Genomic DNA, 20,315 nt, shown 5'->3' with positions numbered 1-20,315 from the left:
TTTTTTTGTCTTGAAGCCAGTTATGGAGAAAGGTCTCATTTACCTGTGGGCAGATTGATCATTCTTCTGACTGACTATAGATGGGAAATACCTTTTCTGATAACAACAGCTGGAGATACAAGACAAGAATTTGTTTTCTAGTATGCCAACTGTGGCAGTATTGAACATCTTAATATTGGGGTGGCTAGGTGGCGTAGTGGATAAAGCACTGGCCCTGGAGTCAGGAGGACCTGGGTTCAAATCCGATCTCAGACACTTAATAATTACCTAGCTGTGTGGCCTTGGGCAAGCCACTTAACCCCATTTGCCTTGCAAAAACCTAAAAAAAGTTCTTAATCTTTTTCATCCATTTATTGAAAGTTATATTAAGGTGTTTGATAATTATGGTTTATTATTATTGTTACTGCTATGACCATGGCTATCCTGGTTAATAATACTGCTTGTAGTTAATCCATTTTTTGCAAGGCAGTGGGGTTAAGTGGCTTGCCCAAGGCCACACAGCTAGGTAATTAAGTGTCTGAGGTCGGATTTGAACTTAGGTCCTCCTGAGTCCAGGGCCGGTGTTCTATCCACTGTGCCACCTAGCCACCCCCCCAAGTTTATTAATATACTATAGATTCTTAGGAGAGAGAATCTATGGTGGCAGTGAATTATATTAAGGATTTATCAGTATCCTTACATTAAATGACTAATGATCTCAATTTCCTTAGAGATGCCAAGAAAACTCCCATGGGGATGGGATAGATTAGGTGGATGGGAGTGGATAATTATACATACTGATCATTGACATTACTCAATTTATTCCAAGTATGAGGGAATAAGCTCCAACTTGTTAAATTAGAAACTTTTATAATTTATCCATCAAAAACACTAATCAGAAAGTGAAACTGGTCCTTGAGGATGGTTTCTCAGATCTAGTACAGCACACATGACCTATAAATGATGGGTGAAGTGCAAGTTGAGCATCTCAATTTAAGATAACTTATTTCTCCCCCATATTGAAAAGCCTGGATCAGAGAATAGGGCAGGATTTTACTAGAATAAGTAATCTTTTTTTTGTTATATGTTGCAGAAATGACTGGTTTTTATATTGCATTTTCAGACTAGTAGGTGGTACATGAGAGGGCCAGTCCTGGAGTCAGGAAGACCCTGTTTCCTGAGTTCAAATCTGACTTCAGACACTAAGTAGCTATATGACCCCATTTAAACCTGTTTACCTTAGTTTCCTCATCTGTAAAATGAACTGTAGAAGGAAATAGCAAAACCACTTTGCCAAGAAAACCCCAAATGGGGTCATGAAGAGTTGGACACAACTGAAATGACTGAAGAACATCAATATTGCATTTTCATTTGCAAAGCTCTATAGATGATTTCATTTCAAGTTCACAGATAATCCCATGAAGTATCAATTAAAATGCTATTATTTCTGATTTACAAAGGAGAAAATAAAGTAAAGAAGGATTTAAATCTGAGTCTTCCATTATTCTGTCTTCTATATTACACTGCCTTCTAGTATACATAATTTTTTTTGGTAGATTGCTGTACAATCCATACCATTCTGTTAATATTGGAACCGACTCCTTGTGGTTGGCACAACATCATATGGTGGAAAGAGTGTTGTGTGGAGTCAGAGAAACTTGCATTTGAATCCTGTCTCATTTATTTTTACCTATGTGATACTGGGAACTATCACAACCTTTTACGTTCTTATTCTTCTCATATACAAAACAAAGGAGTCTGTCTAGAAAAGCCCAAGTCTATTTTGGCTACAAATCCTTGGAACCTGATTAGATTTTCTTTTCTTTGCAGGTGGAGTTACCCGAATGACTGTTTCATTGGTGGTGATCATGTTTGAGTTAACAGGGGGTCTGGAGTATATTGTACCACTAATGGCAGCAGCTGTAACAAGCAAGTGGGTAGCAGATGCATTTGGAAAAGAAGGAATCTATGAGGCACACATCCACTTAAATGGTTATCCATTTCTAGATGTGAAGGATGAGTTCACTCACAGGACACTGGCGACTGATGTCATGAGGCCCAGGCGCGGGGAGCCGCCACTTTCTGTGCTCACACAAGATAGCATGACGGTGGAAGATGTGGAAACGCTGATTAAAGAGACAGATTATAATGGCTTCCCTGTGGTGGTTTCCAAAGACTCAGAGCGTCTCATTGGTTTTGCCCAGAGGAGAGAGCTCATTCTTGCCATAAGTGAGTAAAGAAAATGAACCTAATATTTACTAAGCTAATAATAGTGTTAGCATCAAATGAAAATTGAAAAATAAGTAATTTATAAATAGTGAAGAATGATAAACCAAGACTTCGAGAAACTTGCTCAAGTGAAGCAAGACCAAATTCATTTAGGTTTTAAATTTTTAAAAATTTTTATTTATTTAAAGCAGTAGGGTTAAGTGACTTGCCCAAGGTCCCACAGCCAGGTCATTATTAAATGTCTGAGGTCAAATTTGAACTCAGGTCCTCCTGACTCCAGAACTGGTGCTCTATCCATTGTGCCATCTAGCTGCTCCCCTAATTTATGTAGTTGCTGATTTATAAAAATCCAATTTACAAATGACCCATGCATTAATTCTCTGCTGTGAATCCTTCTCCTATTCTGGACTCTGACTTAAAGCCCCCATCAGATTAGTCTGTAAGTGGAGGAAGGGAAAAAAAAATCATGGACTGCTTACCCTTAAATAGGATGATCTCTTTCCTTTATCCCCCACTTTTCCTCAATATTATTACTTTATTTCATAATCTCAGATTTTTAAAAAAAAATAGAGGTTTTTCTGTGTTAAGAAATGTCTTTTTTAAATTTATTTTTATTAAAGATATTATTTGAGTTTTACAATTTTCCCCCCAATCTTGCTTCCCTTCCCCCACCTCCACCCCCCCCATGGAAAGCACTCTGTCAGTCTTTACTTTATTTCCATGTTGTACCTTGATCTAAATTGGGTGTGATGAGAGAGAAATCATATCCTTAAAGAAGAGAAGTCTAAGAGGTAACAAGATCAGACAATAAGATATCTGTTTTTTTTTCTAAATTAAAGGGAATAGCCCTTGCACTTTGTTCAAACTCCACAGCTCCTTATCTGGATACAGATGGTATTCTCCTTTGCAGACAGCCCCAAACTGTCCCTGGTTGTTGCACTGATGTAATGAATAAGTCCATCAAGGTTGAACATCACTCCCATGTTGCTGTTAAGGTGTACAGTGTTTTTCTGGTTCTGCTCATCTCAGTCAGCATCAGTTCATGCAAATCCCTCCAGGCTTCCCTGAATTCCCATTCCTCCTGGTTTCTAAATAGAACAATAGTGTTCCATGACATACATATACCACAGTTTGCTAAGCCATAACAAATGTCCTTTTGATAATACAAATATGCATAGAGCACTATAATATTCATTCCTTCATTAGCGTGAATTTATTAAGTTGGATTTGCCATTTTCTTAGTTCATTTAGCATTTTATAAGATCATTCTATCATTTTATTCTTGTCTGCTTAGAACTTCACTATGTGTGAAAGGTTAGTATCATCTGCATCTTTGTATAATTCTATATATTCTCCCTTTGGTATGATATACCAGTCCCAGATCATCCCTATTTGATTCTACTATTCTCCTTTTCTGACCAAAGAAATCCTTTTTATATGGTAGGGATAAGTATAGAATTGCATTATAATTCTGTTCTCTTTAAATGGAGCCTGTGTTTGTTCATAAATATTTTAATCATATGTCCTTTTTAAACATTAAGCCTCTCTAAGAACTTTTAAGCAGAAGGTACAATTTGAAAAAAATCTAACTAAAGTAATAAATATCAATGAATCAGCTTCCCATTGTCTAGCTGAACAGGCACCTGCATAGAAACTACTGTCTAATTATTGTTGAAAAACATTCCTGTAATCAAATGGTAAATAGTAATTGTCATCAAATTGTTAGAGAAGCAATTCAGGTTCATGAACTGATTGCTCTCTAGGTAGCAATGTCTGGAATGTCCGTAGATAACAAAAGTAAATGTAAACAGTGTTTTTATGCTTTCAGTCAGACAGGTAATAACCTAGAAGAAGGGAGTAGTAGTATTTACCTAAGCAATCATAAATGCTTGTCTTCTTAAACTGTAGAGATAGACAGGAAAAAGTCTACCTGCTCAGGTATAAAGGAGAAAGTTAATATCCTACAATTGTGGATATCTTTTTGAGTATAGGTATTTTAGATTTTGGAGGGACTTCAGATATCTTGTCAAACCCACATCAGAAAAAAAAAGGATCTCATATTTAGAATATCCATGCTAAGTGGTCATTTAACAATTATTGGAGTTACCTCTCCAGTAAGAGTAACTCATTAAAAGAAAATCTTAAAAAAAACAAATGTTAAAAAAATTATGTTAACATCCAATTGGGGAAAAATAAAATATTATTTAAAAAACTTAAGGGCTTCAACACAACTAGGAAATATTGAGAAATCTCTCATTTTACTAGTATATGAGAAAAGTTTTAAACATATGATTTGACCCATTTTACAGATGAGAGAACTGACATTTTGGTTAAGTGGTTTCTATTTTAGTGATAGAATTGGGATTCAGATCTAGGTTTTCCTCACACCAATTTTAGCACAATCATGCATGATATGCAAAGGACCAGGATTCTGTCTCTCCTCCTATAGTATAAAGACTTTTTAAAAAAATTATGGTTTTTTCTTTTTTCTTGTTTTTAGTATTTTATTTTTCCTCAGTTATATGTAACAACAATTTTTAGCATTAATTTAGCACTAAAATTGAATTCCACATTTTCTCCTTTCTCCCCAACCCCCCTCATTGAGAAGGCAATGTGGAGAACCATATTGTCTCAAAGGGAAAAGACTTTAAGACCCTTCCCCTTTCCATATAGTCTGTTCCATAAAAAGGGTCACCTAGTTCCCCCAGACCCTATTGCAACAAAAAAGAGATTGTGACCAGAATGAACTCCAGTCTCTTTTGAAGATGCTGGGGTTTATGGGACTTAGGGTTTTCATCTTATCAATATAGGTTCAGACTGTCCTTTTTATAAAATTAGTGTCATTGGATTTAGAATGGAAAAGATCTTGAGTATTCCCATTTTACAACATAGTTATGCAAAGCAAATTTCCATATTAGCCATGTTGTAAAAGAATACATAGACCAAATAAAAACCCAAGAAAAATAAAGCTAAAAATATTTTATATTCAGATTCCATCAGTTCTTTCTTTTGGGGTAGATAGCATTTTTTTTAATCATAAGTCCTTCAGAGTTGTCTTGGATCATTGCATTGCTGAGAATATTTAATACAGTTACAGTCTTGCAGTTTTGTTGTATGCAGGTACAACAATCTCCTTGTTCTGTTCATTTCACTTTGCATCAGTTCATGTCTTTCCAGATTTCTCTGAGAGCATTTTGCTTATTACAGCAAAACAGTATTTCGTTATAATTCTATACCATGACTTGTTTAGCCATTTACCATTTGATGGGCACTCCTCATAATTTCCAATTCTTTGCCATACTTAGAAATATTTTTGTACATATTGGTCTCCATTATAAATAGTTTTCAAGGCCAGTCTCTTGAAAAGTCTCTGAAGCATTTTTATAACTAATTCAAGATACGGTTTTATTTCTTTTCCTTTGTGGGTTCATATGACTTGGGGTTTATAGGGCTTAGGGTTTTCATCTTATCAATATAGGTTCAGACTGTCCTGTTTATAAAATTAGAGTGTCATTGGATTTAGAATGGAAAAGATCTTGAGTATTCCCATTTTACAAATGAAGGATTTGAGCCTCAGGGAAGATAAAATAAAAGTGCCCAAAGACAAATGGGTAATGAGTAGCAAAGTCATGATTGGATTTCATGTCTTCTGATTAAGTGTGAATGTTCTGTCTTTGTTATGTGTATACACACACACACACACACACACACACACACACACACACACACACATTTATTTATTTATTCTGATTGCATTCTCAGGGCAGGACAGCTATAGTTTCCTCACAGTTCTCAGGTACCCTGAAGAGTTTATGGGGTATCCCTCTTCTTACTAGCTAGTCCTTCTCCCTTTATCAGGGAGCCATTGACTAGTAGCCCAGTTTCCATTAACTGCTTCTCACTATGTAACTTTTCCAAAGGGATATTTACTTCAAAATCAGCAAGAACAAACTTGGAAGTATTTCCAATAAAATCTGCAAGGCATATCCCTCCCTACACCAGCTCACTTTTTTTTGATGGAATAAACCCAAAACTTAGCTTAGATCGATCATAGCATTGTTCTCACCAATTTCACATCCAAAGATTGCATCACTACTGGATGAGTTCTCAGTCATCTGCATGGGGCCAGGAGGTCATTTTTTTTTTTAGGTTTTTGCAAGGCAAATGGGGTTAAATGGCTTGCCCAAGGCCACACAGCTAGGTAATTATTAAGTGTCTGAGACCGGATTTGAACCCAGGTACTCCTGACTCCAAGGCTGATGCTTTATCCACTGGGCCACCTAGCCACCCCCCCCCTTTTTTTTTTAGGTTTTATACAAGGTTGTCCTTTTGTTTTGGGTTTTTTTTTTTTGTTTGTTTTTTTGTTTTTGCAAGGCGATGGGGTTAAGTGGCTTGCCCAAGGCCACACAGCTAGGTAATTATTAAGTGCCTGAGATCAAATTTGAACTCAGGTACTCCTGACTCCAGGGCCAGTGCTCATATCCACTGCACCACCTAGCCACCCCAAGGAGGTCATTTTTGATGAGCGTTTTCTTGACTGGCAAATAGATGTTGGATTTTCTATAAAACCTGGCTTAGATCCCATCTTTTGGATTTCTCCAGCCTCTGTCTCCTGTTGTTAGAGACTCTGCTTCCTATACTTAGAATAGAAAAGAATGAAAAAAAAGGTCAAGCTGGCTCCATTTCTTGAGGACCATACTGTCTCAAAGGGAAAAGACTCTAAGGCCCTTCCCCTTTCCATATAGTCTGTCCCATAGAAAGGGTCACCTAGTTCCCCCAGACCCCATTGCAACAAAAAAGAGATTGTGACCACAATGAACACCAGTCTCTTTTGAAGATGCTGATAATTTTGTATATTTAGTCAATCAAAAAAAAAACTTCCCAACCATGTGATGAGCCCACCAAATCCAATTATAGAATTCCACACTTGTCCCACAGTCTTCTTAGAGGACTTCCCTCAGATGTCATAATAATTCTTCCAAAAACAGCCCTCTTGTGTTTTCTTCAAGAAGACATACTATCTGAGCAAACTGATAAGGTCTGTATATGCACTAGATCTCTATTATAATTATAGCATACTTTTTCCATTTATTGAACTATACCTTGAATTCTATGGGAAATCCTCATAAATTTTTAGATAGGGTTACGACAAATGATTCTTTCTAGTTAAGATCCCCCTAGGGAATCAGGGAAGAACAATTAACAATTTCATGAATTATTCTGTTTATATTTTAAATATTCAAGATAATTATTTGCCTAATTAGTTATAGCAACTGATATTACAAGTCACAATTAGCAATTAGTAGAATAAATTGTACTTGGATTTGCAACATAGGCAAATTTCAAAAGTCCTACAGTTTATACACACAGATTCAGTCAATTATGGAAACATAAAACATTCTTTAAATAAATTTAAATCTTTGAAAATTAAATAGGATGATGTTCAATGAGTTTGCTAATTTTCATCTTTATGGTATACATGAAAGCCACATTAGCATTATTATCATTATTTGTGGTGGTATATATAATAAAGAAAAAATAATGACATTTTTTTAAACAATGGTGCTCTCTTTACAAATATTGTAACTAACAGATCACTTAAAAAGTTCCCTGGTAGACTCAGGATTGTATTTCAGATCTTCTGGTTTCCAGGCCCTCTACTCTGTCTGCTAGGCACATCTGTTTTTCAGATGAAGTAAACAAAAATGAGAATAGAGAGGAGAGTTGACAAAGCCACAATGTCAACTCCTTCCTTCTTGGATCTTGTATAGGTCTGGACCCTTTTAAATAAACTGCCTGAGACCAGTCCAGCATTCTGGAAAAAATTAAATTAACAAACAAGAAAGACTAATAATACAACATTATTCATTCTGCATACCCTTAAATGCCATCCAGTGATAATTTTCAGGGTGCTGTGTGTGTGTGTGTGTGTGCGCACGTGTACGCGTGCGCTCTCTGGCTCTGTGATGTACAGCACACTGTGTATAAACTGTACATTGCAGCTTCTTGCCACCTGTTTAGTGTTTGTGGGTCAGATATTAATAAAGTCTTATTCAAGCTTATTCAAGTTTATTCAAGCCAATGCATGCATCTTCACTATCCATTTAAACAGATGACTTCAGTGTGTACAAGAGACAAGGTTGCTGTTTGTTTTTTCACATGGAAGATGCACATATTGTATATTTATTAGCCAATGCTTTGAGGAGGAAAACCCACAGCATATTTTCTTCTATAAACTCTGAACCCTGAAGTTTAAGTTTACTCTCATTTCCTTTCTTCCTGAATGGCCATGATAAAAATGAGACTGACAATGATTTTAACCCCAAAGCTGAGTTCCAGGGATAAACAATTCTATCCTCTTTCGTACCTCAGTGACATGTCGTATGGTTGATATAGGGGCTTTCTCTCATGCAGATCACAAACTCTTTGTAAGCAGAAAATGGTCTGTAAGATTTCCAATGACTAGAAAAATTCTGTACATTATAGCTGACTTTCTAGAGTCAACCTAGAGATGAATTCCCCAAACTCAGTTAGACTGGTCCTTGTGTAACAAAAATATAATTGTCTCCAGCATCACCAGTCCTGAACTTGCCTTTCCAGTTAGGTAGATTATTCCAGTTGACTCTGCTAGCATAATTTTCAAGAAACTAACATCATCTTTACTCTGGTGAAGCTATAGAGTAAGACTTTGATGGAGGCTTTCCCATATTTATGTTAAAACAACACAAAAACCAAAAACTGTCTTTTTTAATCTTTTTTTTTTTAGCTCTTTCTAGTACATTTCTAAAGTAATTGTTAGACCATGTGAATTAAGAAGCTTCTAACACTGAGCTTTCCCTGGTGCACCTGGGAAATAAGACTTTTTTTTTAACTTGCCTCCTTTCCTATTCTCCAGTTCAAACATCCTTGGTCTTCAACAGCTCTGGATAACAGTTTGTAATGGCAGGATTAACCTTTATTGCTCTATGTCAGGTATCCATACAAAAATCTATATGATTGCCACTGTGTCTCAATTCCATATTGTCTATAATTACTATTGGCAGTGAGCACTCAGGGATCTTTGGTTGAGTTCCTTCCAGGATATTATTCAACATGAAAATTGAGAGCTAACTTATCCAAATATTGGTAGATATGATTTACTCAATATTAGACTAGGTTTTCACATCCAGTTCTGTCCACATTCATTTTGGAAAATATTTAGAGGTTCTTATTCACTAGTTTTATGTATATTGATTCAGTTCTAGTTTAAATGTGTTTATTAGTTTTCTTATTCATCTATATTTACATCCAATATGCAATTGGATAAATTAGTATACATAATTCTGGATTGGCATTTGGTGTGTATTTGAAGCTTCTGATTAAAATATATAGTAAAGTATTAAAATGCTAGAAACATGCAATGTTATGTTGGAAGAATCATCAGCTTGAAGACAAGAGCATAGAGAAGTGCATTGAAAATTTTTGTAAAATCACTAAAAAAAGAGAAAAGTCTTGATTCAGCAAAGAAGCTCTCAATACAATATAGATCTTTGAAAAGATAGACCTCAGTCAGTGTATTTCTGATTGAATCTCATCCTTTTTGATGTTACCAGAGTGGGCCCCATCATCTGAAGGCGTTTGCTCTGCAGGCCAGCCTTCTGTTTCTATTTTAACTAGGGCTTCTTCCCTCCACCCCCATCTCAGTGTGATCCCAAATGCTACTAGTTTTCCATTAGAGTAGTGTATTGCAGTGAAAGGCCACAGAGGACATTATTGTAGTCTTATTCTTTCAAACACAAATATAGGTGAATAATAGTGTGTGAGAAGAGAAGAGATTTATAACAGATCTGGAACCATTCTTAGGGCAAATCTCATCATACATCTTTTCTAACCTTTTCCTATTCACTGTTGAGACCAATAGAGTTTTTCATATTTTTTTTTCACTTAAAGTTTTCAGCCCACGTATTGTGTTTTGTATTAAGTTGTATCTAATGAGCTCTGAGTTCTCAGCAGAGGAAAAAGTAGGGTATTTTTAATTATTACGACTATTATTTTACTTAAATCGAAGAATTGACTCATTTTAAAAAATAGGAAAAACCCAAAACAAAAGAGAAAAATGTTGTCTTTTCTGAGACATCTTCCCCTTTGGAGATAATGGTTTTTAGACTTAAGAGTTCTGTACATAGAGGCAAGTTTGGTTTCGGCCTTCTCATTCAGCATTGTGAAAATGCAAATTCATTTGTAATTGACAGGTATCATTTTAAAATTAATAGTAACTGGGTACTTTTGAACCAATCCTCTGTCTCTGTTAGGAAGCCTAGGTTTACCCTGCCCCACACAAAGGAGCAGTGACATGTATTAGAACCTTTGAAAGGCCAATCTGCATTCTGAATCTGTGGTGGCACTTGTGTCGTGGAGCCTGCCTCATTAAGAATGTTCAATTTGGGAGTGGCTAGGTGGCGCAGTGGATAGAGCACTGACCCTGGAGTCAGGAGTACCTGAGTTCAAATCCGACCTCAGACACTTAATAATTATCCAGCTGTGTGGCCTTGGGCAAGCCACTTAACCCCATTGCCTTGTAAAAAAAAAACCCAAAAAACTTTTTAAAAAAATGTTCAGTTTGTTCTTATTGCACATCTTTGTGCAATAAGATTCTGGGGAAAGAAACGTAGAGTATAGAGTGATGGACTTGATGTTAGGAAAAATTAGGTCAAGCCCAGCCTCAGATACTGACTAATTGGGCAAGAAACTCTGTTTCATCTTGTATAAAATGGGGAAAATAATTGTACCTTTCTCCCTATTTTGAGAAGTTAAAATGAGGTAATATATGAAAAGTACTTTGCAAACCTTAAAATATTATTCTTACTGCTATTCCCCCTCCCCTCTCCTTTTCAGTGTAGTTAAAATAATCTTGGCTATCCTGTTATTAGTCTCTTCTATTTAATATTTGACATATTATTTATTATGCAGGTACATAAAAAAGATTGCTTTTTTTTTGCAATTGAATAAAATATTGGAATCAAGTGTCATCTTTTCTAGGTGCACTGAAAGCATCTCTGGGACAATTCTAACATCATGGGAGGACTGGAGATATGTATTTCATCCCAGGCACATGTGGTTTTGATTTTTTTCTACTCGGGCTCTATACAGTATTTTGAAAGCCTTTAATTCCATGTAATTTGGAGATTACTAGAATTTAGATTGGCTGCATTTATTACAATGTTATTCTTAAATATTTATGGAGCATAGTTTTATTAGTGGGATCATTGTGGAAGGAGGGAAGTAGGAAGAGTAATCCTGTGAGGTAGATGCTATTATTACTATCATTTAACAATTGAGGAAGCTGAGACAAATTGATCAAATGATTTGCCCAGTATCACATAACTAGTAAGTATCATAGACTGGATTTGAACTCCAACCCTTCCTGGCTCTTTCTACTTTCCTATCTAACTGGTTCAATAGTCCAGGTAAGAGGCAATGAGAACCCAAATAGAGGGGGTAGCCTTGTGAGTGGAAAGAAGGGGATAGAGGCAAAAGATGTCATGGAAACAGAATCAGTAAGCCTAGGCAACTGATCAAATATGGGTGTAGACATTCAATTTGGATCAATGTATACCATGGAAACAATGTAAAGACTGGCAAATTGCCTTCTGTGGGGGGTGGGGGGGAAGTAGGATTAGGGGGAAAATTGTAAAACTCAAAATAAGTAAAATATTTTTAAAAAGCCAAATATGGGTGGAGAGGGAAGAGCTAAATACATCTCTGGAGCTATAAATCTAGGTGATTATTAAAATTGTGACACCTTAAACAGAAATTTGTCTACAATAATGTTCTGCTCTCAGTGCAGTTTATTTGTTGAGTTCTCAAGGATATTTTTGAGGCCTGTATTTATAGTAAAGGAATTTGTATATGTTAATTTATGAAAGATAGGAAGCTCCTGGTATATAATTCTGATTGTTATAATTGCTAGACTGGCAGAGTAGCTGTTTATTCTTTTTTTAAATGCATCTTATTTTTAATTTATAGAATAAAATGAGCATTTCCATAACTTAGTTTAATAGAAAAGATGATTGCACATGAAATTGCAAATCTGTTATGTACCATTGGTTATTTTTTAAAATATCCAATAAATTTACCATGTAAATTTCTTTTCCCTGCCCCTTTTATTCCTTTCTTCCTCCCCACCCCCTGCCCTACAGATAACCTACCATTAGACACAAATCTGTGTATGTATCTATATAGATAGAGAGATAGATACAAATATGTAAAATTATTCTATTCATACTTCTATTTATCAGTTCTTTTTCTGGATGCAAATCGCATCTTTCATATGAATAGTTAATTTGGGTATTTATAATAATCAAAATGAATTATTTAAAGTTGTTCTTTAAAAAATTACTATTACCATATGCAACATTCTGTTGGTTCTGCTCTTTTCACTCTTCATTATTTCATGTAAATCTTTCCATGTTTTCCCTAAAATCATTGAATTTATCATTTCTTATAGCACAATAGTATCCTATCGCAATGATATACCACAACTTGTTGAGCCATTCTGCAATTGACGATGGGTCTCTCTGCAATTTCCAGTTTTTTACCATCACAAAGAGAGCTGCTCTAATAAATTTTTAAATATTTTAAAAATTTTATTTATTTAAGCCAGTGAGTTTAAGTGACTTGCCCAGTCACACAACACAGCTAGGTAACTATTGTCTGAGACCAAATTTGAACTCAGATGTTCCTGACTCCATGGCCAGTGCTCTATCCACAGTGCCATCCTTGTTCTAATAATTTTTAAAACATATAGGTTCTTTTCCTTTTGCTGTTTATTCTAACTGGCCTTCTGTTCTCATTGCCTAGAAAACGCCAGGCAGCGGCAGGATGGTATCGTGAGTAATTCCATCATGTATTTCACTGAAGAGCCCCCTGAACTGCCTGCAAATAGCCCTCATCCCTTGAAACTGAGGCGCATTCTCAACCTGAGCCCTTTCACGGTCACTGATCACACCCCCATGGAGACAGTGGTGGACATCTTTCGGAAACTGGGGCTCCGGCAATGCCTGGTAACTCGTAGTGGGTAAGTAGAACAATAGGCTTGACTTCAATTTTAATTAGTATTTAAAAGCCTACCTATGTATAAGACATTGTGCTCAGCACTGATATAATACAAAGGCAAAACTGAAAAACATACCTTACCTTGAAGAATTTTAGCATTCCACTGAGGAGCCTTATATACAACAGTTAATTGCATACAAAAAAATTGAGGAGGCAGGGAGCAATAATAACTAGGGAGATCAGGACATGGGAGGAGGCATCTAGTCTGAGGATTCTAAGAAGTGGAGATGAGAAGGAAATACATTTAAAGCATGTGAGGCAGATCAAGCAAAGACAGAGGGAGGAGATACAATTAGTTGAGGGAATAAAGGATAGACCAATTTGACTCGGATGTAGAGGTATAAGAAGGGAAGTAAAAACAAAAAAAAAGTCTGGAAAAATGGACAGAGACCAGATTATTGGAGGAATTTAAATACCTAATTGAGGAATTTGTACTTTTATCTTAGAAAGCCACAAAGATACTTGAACTGGAGCATGATGCTGTCAGACTTTTCCTTTAGGAAGATGAATTTTAGAATTGTATGGAAAAATATGTTGGAGGATAGTAATGATAAAAGCTTGGAGTCTTATAGAGATAGTCTATTACTAGTATCCTGTCTAATCTGCTACAGTGGATGGAATCTGGGCCTGAAGCCAGGAAGACCTGATTTCAAATTGGGTCTCAAGACACTTACTAGCAGTGTGATCCTGGGCAAGTCACTTAACCTTAGTCTGCCTGTTTCCTTCAATAAATGAATATAATATAAGAGTACCTCCTTTGTTGTGAGAATCAAATGAGATAATTTATAAAGCATTTAGCATGGGGTCAGACACATAATAGGTCTGCAATAAATACTTGTTTATTTTTTATTTCAACAGTTCAGATAAGCGGTGATGAGGGAGTGAGTGGAGTGAGAGGCAGGAGATGCCATGGAAGTTGAATCAACAAGATTGGGCAATTGATTAGCTATGGAGGGAGAGGGAAGAGTTGAAGTTGTGAAAATGGGTAGCTGGCAAAAGGGTGACACCCCAAACAGAAGCCGGCAAGTCTGTAGGGAGGGATGATTTAGAGTCAGAAGAGAGATCTGATTAGGTCATATTGAGTTTAAGATACTTATAGGACATGTATCGAGAGATGTCTGGAAGACATCTGGTGGTGCCAGTTTGAAAATATAATCAAGAGACACAAAAACAAAAAACAATGGGGGTGAGAGTAGAAAGGAAGGGGTGGGGGTGGTGATGGGAACTGTTCCAGTGTGATGGAAGAGACAGTTTCTAAGGGCTCTGTTCACATAACAGTCCTTTTTAAGAACTGAGAAATGTGAGACAGAGACTTACATGATTTGTACTGCATTTGACTGTGGTCAGGGGCAGAGGAAGAATAATCACTTGGCATCCTACTTTGAGCAGTGAGCGTGTCTTCTCACAAGTGTTATTTTTTCTTTCTATGGGTGGTTTGGATGTGAATGCAACTACTTGAGCAATTAATGAAAATATACTCAACAACAGACTATAAATAATATCTCATAAGTCCTGAAATAAACCAGCTTTGAAAAGGATACTTTTTCCTTCACTCATCCCTACTGTGTTCTGAAAGTAGGAGATATCTGAAAGATTTTATTTCATAAGAATTTGAGTCCAAAGAGGAATCAGCTGTGCTCTGCCCACTCCCAAAACAACCATAAACTCAGTTCTCTAGCTATCCTTATTTGTGCATTATTAAACATAATGGAAAAATTGCTATGATTTTAGAAACCACATTTTAAATTAGGGTAATTAACAAAGGACTACCTTTTGTATTATTCTAGTAGCTGATAGATCATTTTATGGAATATCATGCAGCTATTACAATGTCATTCTATAAGCATGAATTTTTTTTCTAGATCTATGATTTCACTGGAATAGAGAATTCAGAGTCTGAAAACTCTTGAGTGTGGTACTGTGATCCTATGAATTGCACAACTTATGCAAAATCAAAAATTGATATGTAACTTGTAGTTAGAGGGTAGTTTGCAGGCATACAGTGAATATATTGAAAAGGACTTGAACCCCATTTCTTCCTGACTCCAAAGCTGGTATCGGCCATACCAACTACTTTTCATAATTCTATGTGGTATGCATAAAATGAAATGTGGGGAGGGAGACTGGAGGCAAAGCCTCCTAGAATAATAATGGTGATAATGATGATAGTAACATATTACATGGCACTTCATTTTTAATGTGAAGCATTTTGCAAATCTTAAAGTGCTATGCAAATGTCAGCTATTATTATTGCTACTTTTTTGAAAGCACTTTCACACATAATTAGCTCATTTCATCCTTATGATAACACTATGAAACAGAAAGAAAGCTATTATCTTTCTCTGACAGATGAAGAAAATGAGGGAACATGTTCATTAAGTGACAGATACCAAATTAATGGCAGATATAAGATAAAGTGAAAGTTAAAAGAATAAGGGACTATTATAGGTTCTTGAAAAGCAAAGTAATTGTGTTAGAGAAAAATTCTTCTGGAAGTTTGTACGTAGGGTGGAAAGATATTGCCTACCTTGTTAACTAAGAGACAATTGTATTTTTTCAAGGATGAGAACAGAATCCTTTGGATTATGGTTTTTGCAGAGGAAAATAGAGGAAAGTCATTATGAAATATATCATGGTAGACACTGATGATAGATTGGATATGGGGAGAGTTTAGGGTCATAACTGTCAAATTTGGAAGGACCTCTGAGGTCATCTTGTGCTGTCCTTGATAAAGGTATTGTGAAGGTTTTTCGATTTCTGGGAAATCAGGTATTCTTTGATGGTGGGTAAAGTATATATATTCATTCTCTCTCTCTTTCTCTCTCTCTCTCTCTCTCTCTCTCTCTCTCTCTCTCTCTCTCTCTCTCTCTCTCTCTCTCTCTCTCTCTCTCTCTCCTAAGCAGCTGTGGATTCAAGCTGCTTAGAAACTACCCAACTTTTCCAAATGCTAACCCGCTGGACCCACCAAACAATCTGGTGTCTTTGATTGTAAAAATTGCCAGATGGTATTTTTGCTTTTAGGGTAAAGATTGAGATGGACATTAAAGTTATTTGTTCTCTTGATGATCCATTGTTGACCCTGTATTCTTCTGGGTCCTATTAGAAAGGCAGATTAAAAAGAATAGTTGAGGAAGCTAAAAGGACCCCAGAGCCCAGTATTGACCAGAATGAATTGGAAGCTTCTGTTACTAGGCCTGGATAAGTATTGAACTGATAATTCATTACTTGTCAGTCCTTTCCTATAGTAAATGATGAACTCTGTTAGACTGTAAGTTCTTTGAAGGCAGGGACTGTGTGTCTTAGTAATATTCATATACCATACTATGTATGTCTTTCATATCAAGGATATGCAATAAATGTTTAATGAATGCAAGTACTTGACCTTGATTCTGGAGTCCATTTCCCAAGACAGTATCTAAAGTAGATTTCCCCTACTTGAATTTCCAATGCTCTGGAATACTATGCAGAATAAATACCAATGTGGTCACCCATAGCATTTCAAGTTTATAGCAGTTTAGCCATTTAAAAAAAATACATAAAAAACTAGATGTCAGTTATCATTGGAATTTCCAATTTAGTCAGGAAATTCTGCCCTTAATACTCTCTCACAACTCATTGGCTCCCAAGAGTGTTTCATGTGAAGATCTAGGGACACAAATTGGCTCCGAATGTTCTGTGAGAAAACAAAAGCACACTCTCTCTTGTATTTTTTAAACAAACACAGATGCTGATATGTTAGTGCTGGCAAGATATCCTTATTTGCTAGGGACTTTCATCTCCTTGGGCTTCCAGCCAGGTTAGGCATGTCTCAAACATGCTCACTCTTCATATTCATTCCTTCCCTTTGTGCCTTCCCTGCTGAAAATTGCTAACGATCTTCAAATGTCAGAATCACCTAGTTTGTGATATGATGGGGAGAGGGAGTGCAGGCAGCTGGAAGATGGGGAGCAAGGCTGAAAAGGGGCCTTCAGCTGTGTCTTCAAATACCCAGAGTCATTAGGGAAAGACACAAATAGAATTAGCAGACCCACCATAGACACAAGCTGGTACGGGTGTGAAGACTGTGGCCTTTTGCCCTCCAAACTCCACAGCCTGGGAGCCTGTCTATAGCAAAAGAGGTGAGTGGTGTTAGGTTTCCCTGAAGAAAATTGAGAAAGCTAAAATGAGAGAAAGGTAATTCCCCAAGGCTCTTGGCAGGAGGTGAAATGGCTGTGTGATTCCATTTAACCTTTTCAGGCAAATCCAAAGATAAACTATTCTTAGTGGAGTAGAACCTGTTAACTAGACTGTGCTCCATTTACTTGAATTGATAGTTGGGAAGGATTGAGCCTGCTGACTCTCAATTTAAACCAACTAGGGTATCCTGTCTCTTGCCAGAGTGGGCTTGCCATCCTCTTTACCCAAAGAGCAGAAATGAACAGCCTTCTTTCTTTGAGATGGACTTTCCTTTTCGAGCTTGGACTCACACTGCTGTGGACAGATAAATCACTGAAATGATTTTGCAGTCTTGGATATCTCTTTCTTTTTGTGGCACTGAGGCAACATTTTCAAAGAGACATTTTAAAAATAGGTTCAGACACATGACTGCTTCTTTGATGTTATTTTGGGGAAGAAGGGGGTCAAAAGCTGATTCACATTTGCTTTGTAGGAACTGGTTTGTGGGTCATAGGTGTTTTTTTTTTCCACTGGCAAACAGTGGTCAGCAGTGGCTTATCAAAACAAATTTGCCTTAGATCTTTTCAACACTCATTGAACAGTGCTCTGGGAAAGAGTGGTACAAAGAAAGCCCAGAAAAAGAGACAAATTAAAGGAGAATGAGAAGCATTAAAGAGATAGATTCAGTTAAATGCAATAATTAAGGAAGGCTTCCTTGAAGGAGGGAAGAAACAACATCAGAGTTTTGAAGTGAAGGAGCCCTTATTAGTTTGATATTTCATCAGTGAAGCTTATGCTTGCCTTTAAAAAAAAAGCAAAACAGCAAAATCTTGTAATGGTAGCCCTTGCATTGGTGGTGAATAGGACTGGGAGGGATGAAAGAAATTTTTTTTGGCATCAGACCTTTTTTTGTTTAGGGGACTGCTGTTTAATCTCATAGCAACCTCCAACTTTTTCATTGTCCTTCCCTAAATCTTCATTAGCACTTAAGGACTTTTTTAACATCAGCTATTGACAATGTCTCTAATGTTGTGATTTCACTATGTAACTTGAGGAAGAAGTAGAATTACATAATACAGTGCTAGCCTCAAAGCCAAGAAGACTTGTGTGAACCTGCCCAGTCACCTTACTAACTCCTTAGTTCTTGAGAGAAACTTTTCTTTGTAGACTCAAAGACTATAAATTTCAGAAAAGGTCCTGACTTAAATTGTTCAATGTTTCCCTTGCCTTGAAGTTCTCTTTACTAATGAAATCACAGGTCTAAACACTTCATTTTGCATTTGCTGCTCTTCTTGGAATGAGATATATCTCCCAGTTTAAGCTTATCACCTCTAATCTTATCATTGTTCAGTGTTTGTTCATTTATGTTCTACTCCTTGTGACCCCATTTGGATTTTTTTGGTAGAGTGGTTTGCCATTTCCTTCTCCAGCTCATCTTATAGATGAGCAAACTGAGGCAAACAGGGTTAAGTGACTAAGTATATATGGTTAAATTTGTATCTTTCAGAGATATCCTTTCTGTTCGTGATTCCTTCTGGTTTTCCTTTTTAAATTTTTGGAACTCTATCCCAACTCTCCTCTTTCCTCTTACCTTCCTTCCCAATTTCATAATTTTACAGTTGGATAAACCAAGACCATAGAAAGGGAAAATGACTTAACCTAATATTATGCATCTAGTTACTAGGAATAGAATTTAGGTTTCCTGATGACCAGACCAGAGTTTTTTCTATAAAACCAAGCTTCATATTAAAAACTCATATAAAAAAAAGTTGAAGAATTGATGTACATCTTCATTCTTTGTGTGCGGTAATCCAAAATTTAGACCTTAAATACATAATCATGTTTCTGTGTTTGAATAGATCCATAATTAAATAAATGATGATCTACTTTTTCTCATTTTCCCTTCCCTTCTCCCCCATACTTCCCCACAAGCACACATTCTATCCCATTCATGCCTTTCTATTCTGTGTAATTTCCATAAGTGTATTTCCATGTATCTTTCATGGTTGAATTATCCAACATAATAGAGGCTTCTCTGGATTTTTTAATATATTGTGACTAAGAAGTACAACACATATCCTTTGTTTTTGCCATGACTGGTCCATCTCTATTTCTAGTCAAGTATATCTTGCCTTTTATATTCTGAAAATAACAAATAACATGAGTATTTTCAAGTAGATTATAGTTTAGAAGAGAGTTATCTATGTAACTGTGAATCTCCATTATAAAATGACAATAAATAGCTAATTATGTATATCGTCATTTTGCATGCAAGTCATTGTTTCTGTAGCCTTTTTGAAACCTTCTTACATTTTGTCATTTCCTTTTGGGTCTTCCCAAATTTGATTCTTTGAAGATCATGATATTCCATTATTTGCAGCTATATTGCATTATTGAAAGAATACTGGGGATGTAAAGACGAGGTTTTTTTGTTTCAAGGAGTAACCGGGGATCATTGAAAATGCTGAACAGTTTTCTAAATACAATCTAGTCCACCCTTCTATGGGATACAGTCAATCTATCTATAGTGCATATCCAAGATATTGCTAATCTTGGACTAACATGGGCTATGCAGCCAGGCTTTGCAGTATGTGTTCTTCATCCAATTGGTTTTTCCTGTGTGAATTGTTGAGCTGTTTTCATTGGAGTGGACCTGGATTTCATTGAGGAGACTCATTAGTGTTGTAGGGGTTGGAACATGAAGTACTGTGTTTCTCACAAACAGAAGCATCCAGAGAACAATAAAAAAGAGCTATTTGGATCTCTCTGCAGAGTGTCCTCTATGATACTTTTGGAGAGTATAATGTCTCCCTTAATAGTGATAACCAAAAGATAATGAAACAAAGTTTTCTCTGTGA

The 20,315-nt window shown here is 36.3% G+C and overlaps 1 protein-coding gene across 5 annotated transcripts in view; it reads left to right on the top strand.

The window, feature by feature from the left end:
* Positions 1-20,315, top strand: part of CLCN4 (chloride voltage-gated channel 4) — a 115,643-nt gene that overhangs the window by 74,605 nt on the left and 20,723 nt on the right. For all 5 annotated transcript variants that reach the window (XM_074192478.1, XM_074192474.1, XM_074192476.1 and 2 more), the window contains 2 exons: positions 1,810-2,208; positions 13,048-13,264. In XM_074192478.1, the coding sequence (XP_074048579.1) occupies positions 1,810-2,208; positions 13,048-13,264 (616 nt within the window). The remainder of the gene's footprint in view (positions 1-1,809; positions 2,209-13,047; positions 13,265-20,315) is intronic.

Source organism: Macrotis lagotis, chromosome 6 (assembly GCF_037893015.1).
Source record: "Macrotis lagotis isolate mMagLag1 chromosome 6, bilby.v1.9.chrom.fasta, whole genome shotgun sequence".
NCBI lineage: Eukaryota > Metazoa > Chordata > Mammalia > Peramelemorphia > Peramelidae > Macrotis > Macrotis lagotis.
This window is presented reverse-complemented; position numbering and strand designations above follow the sequence as displayed.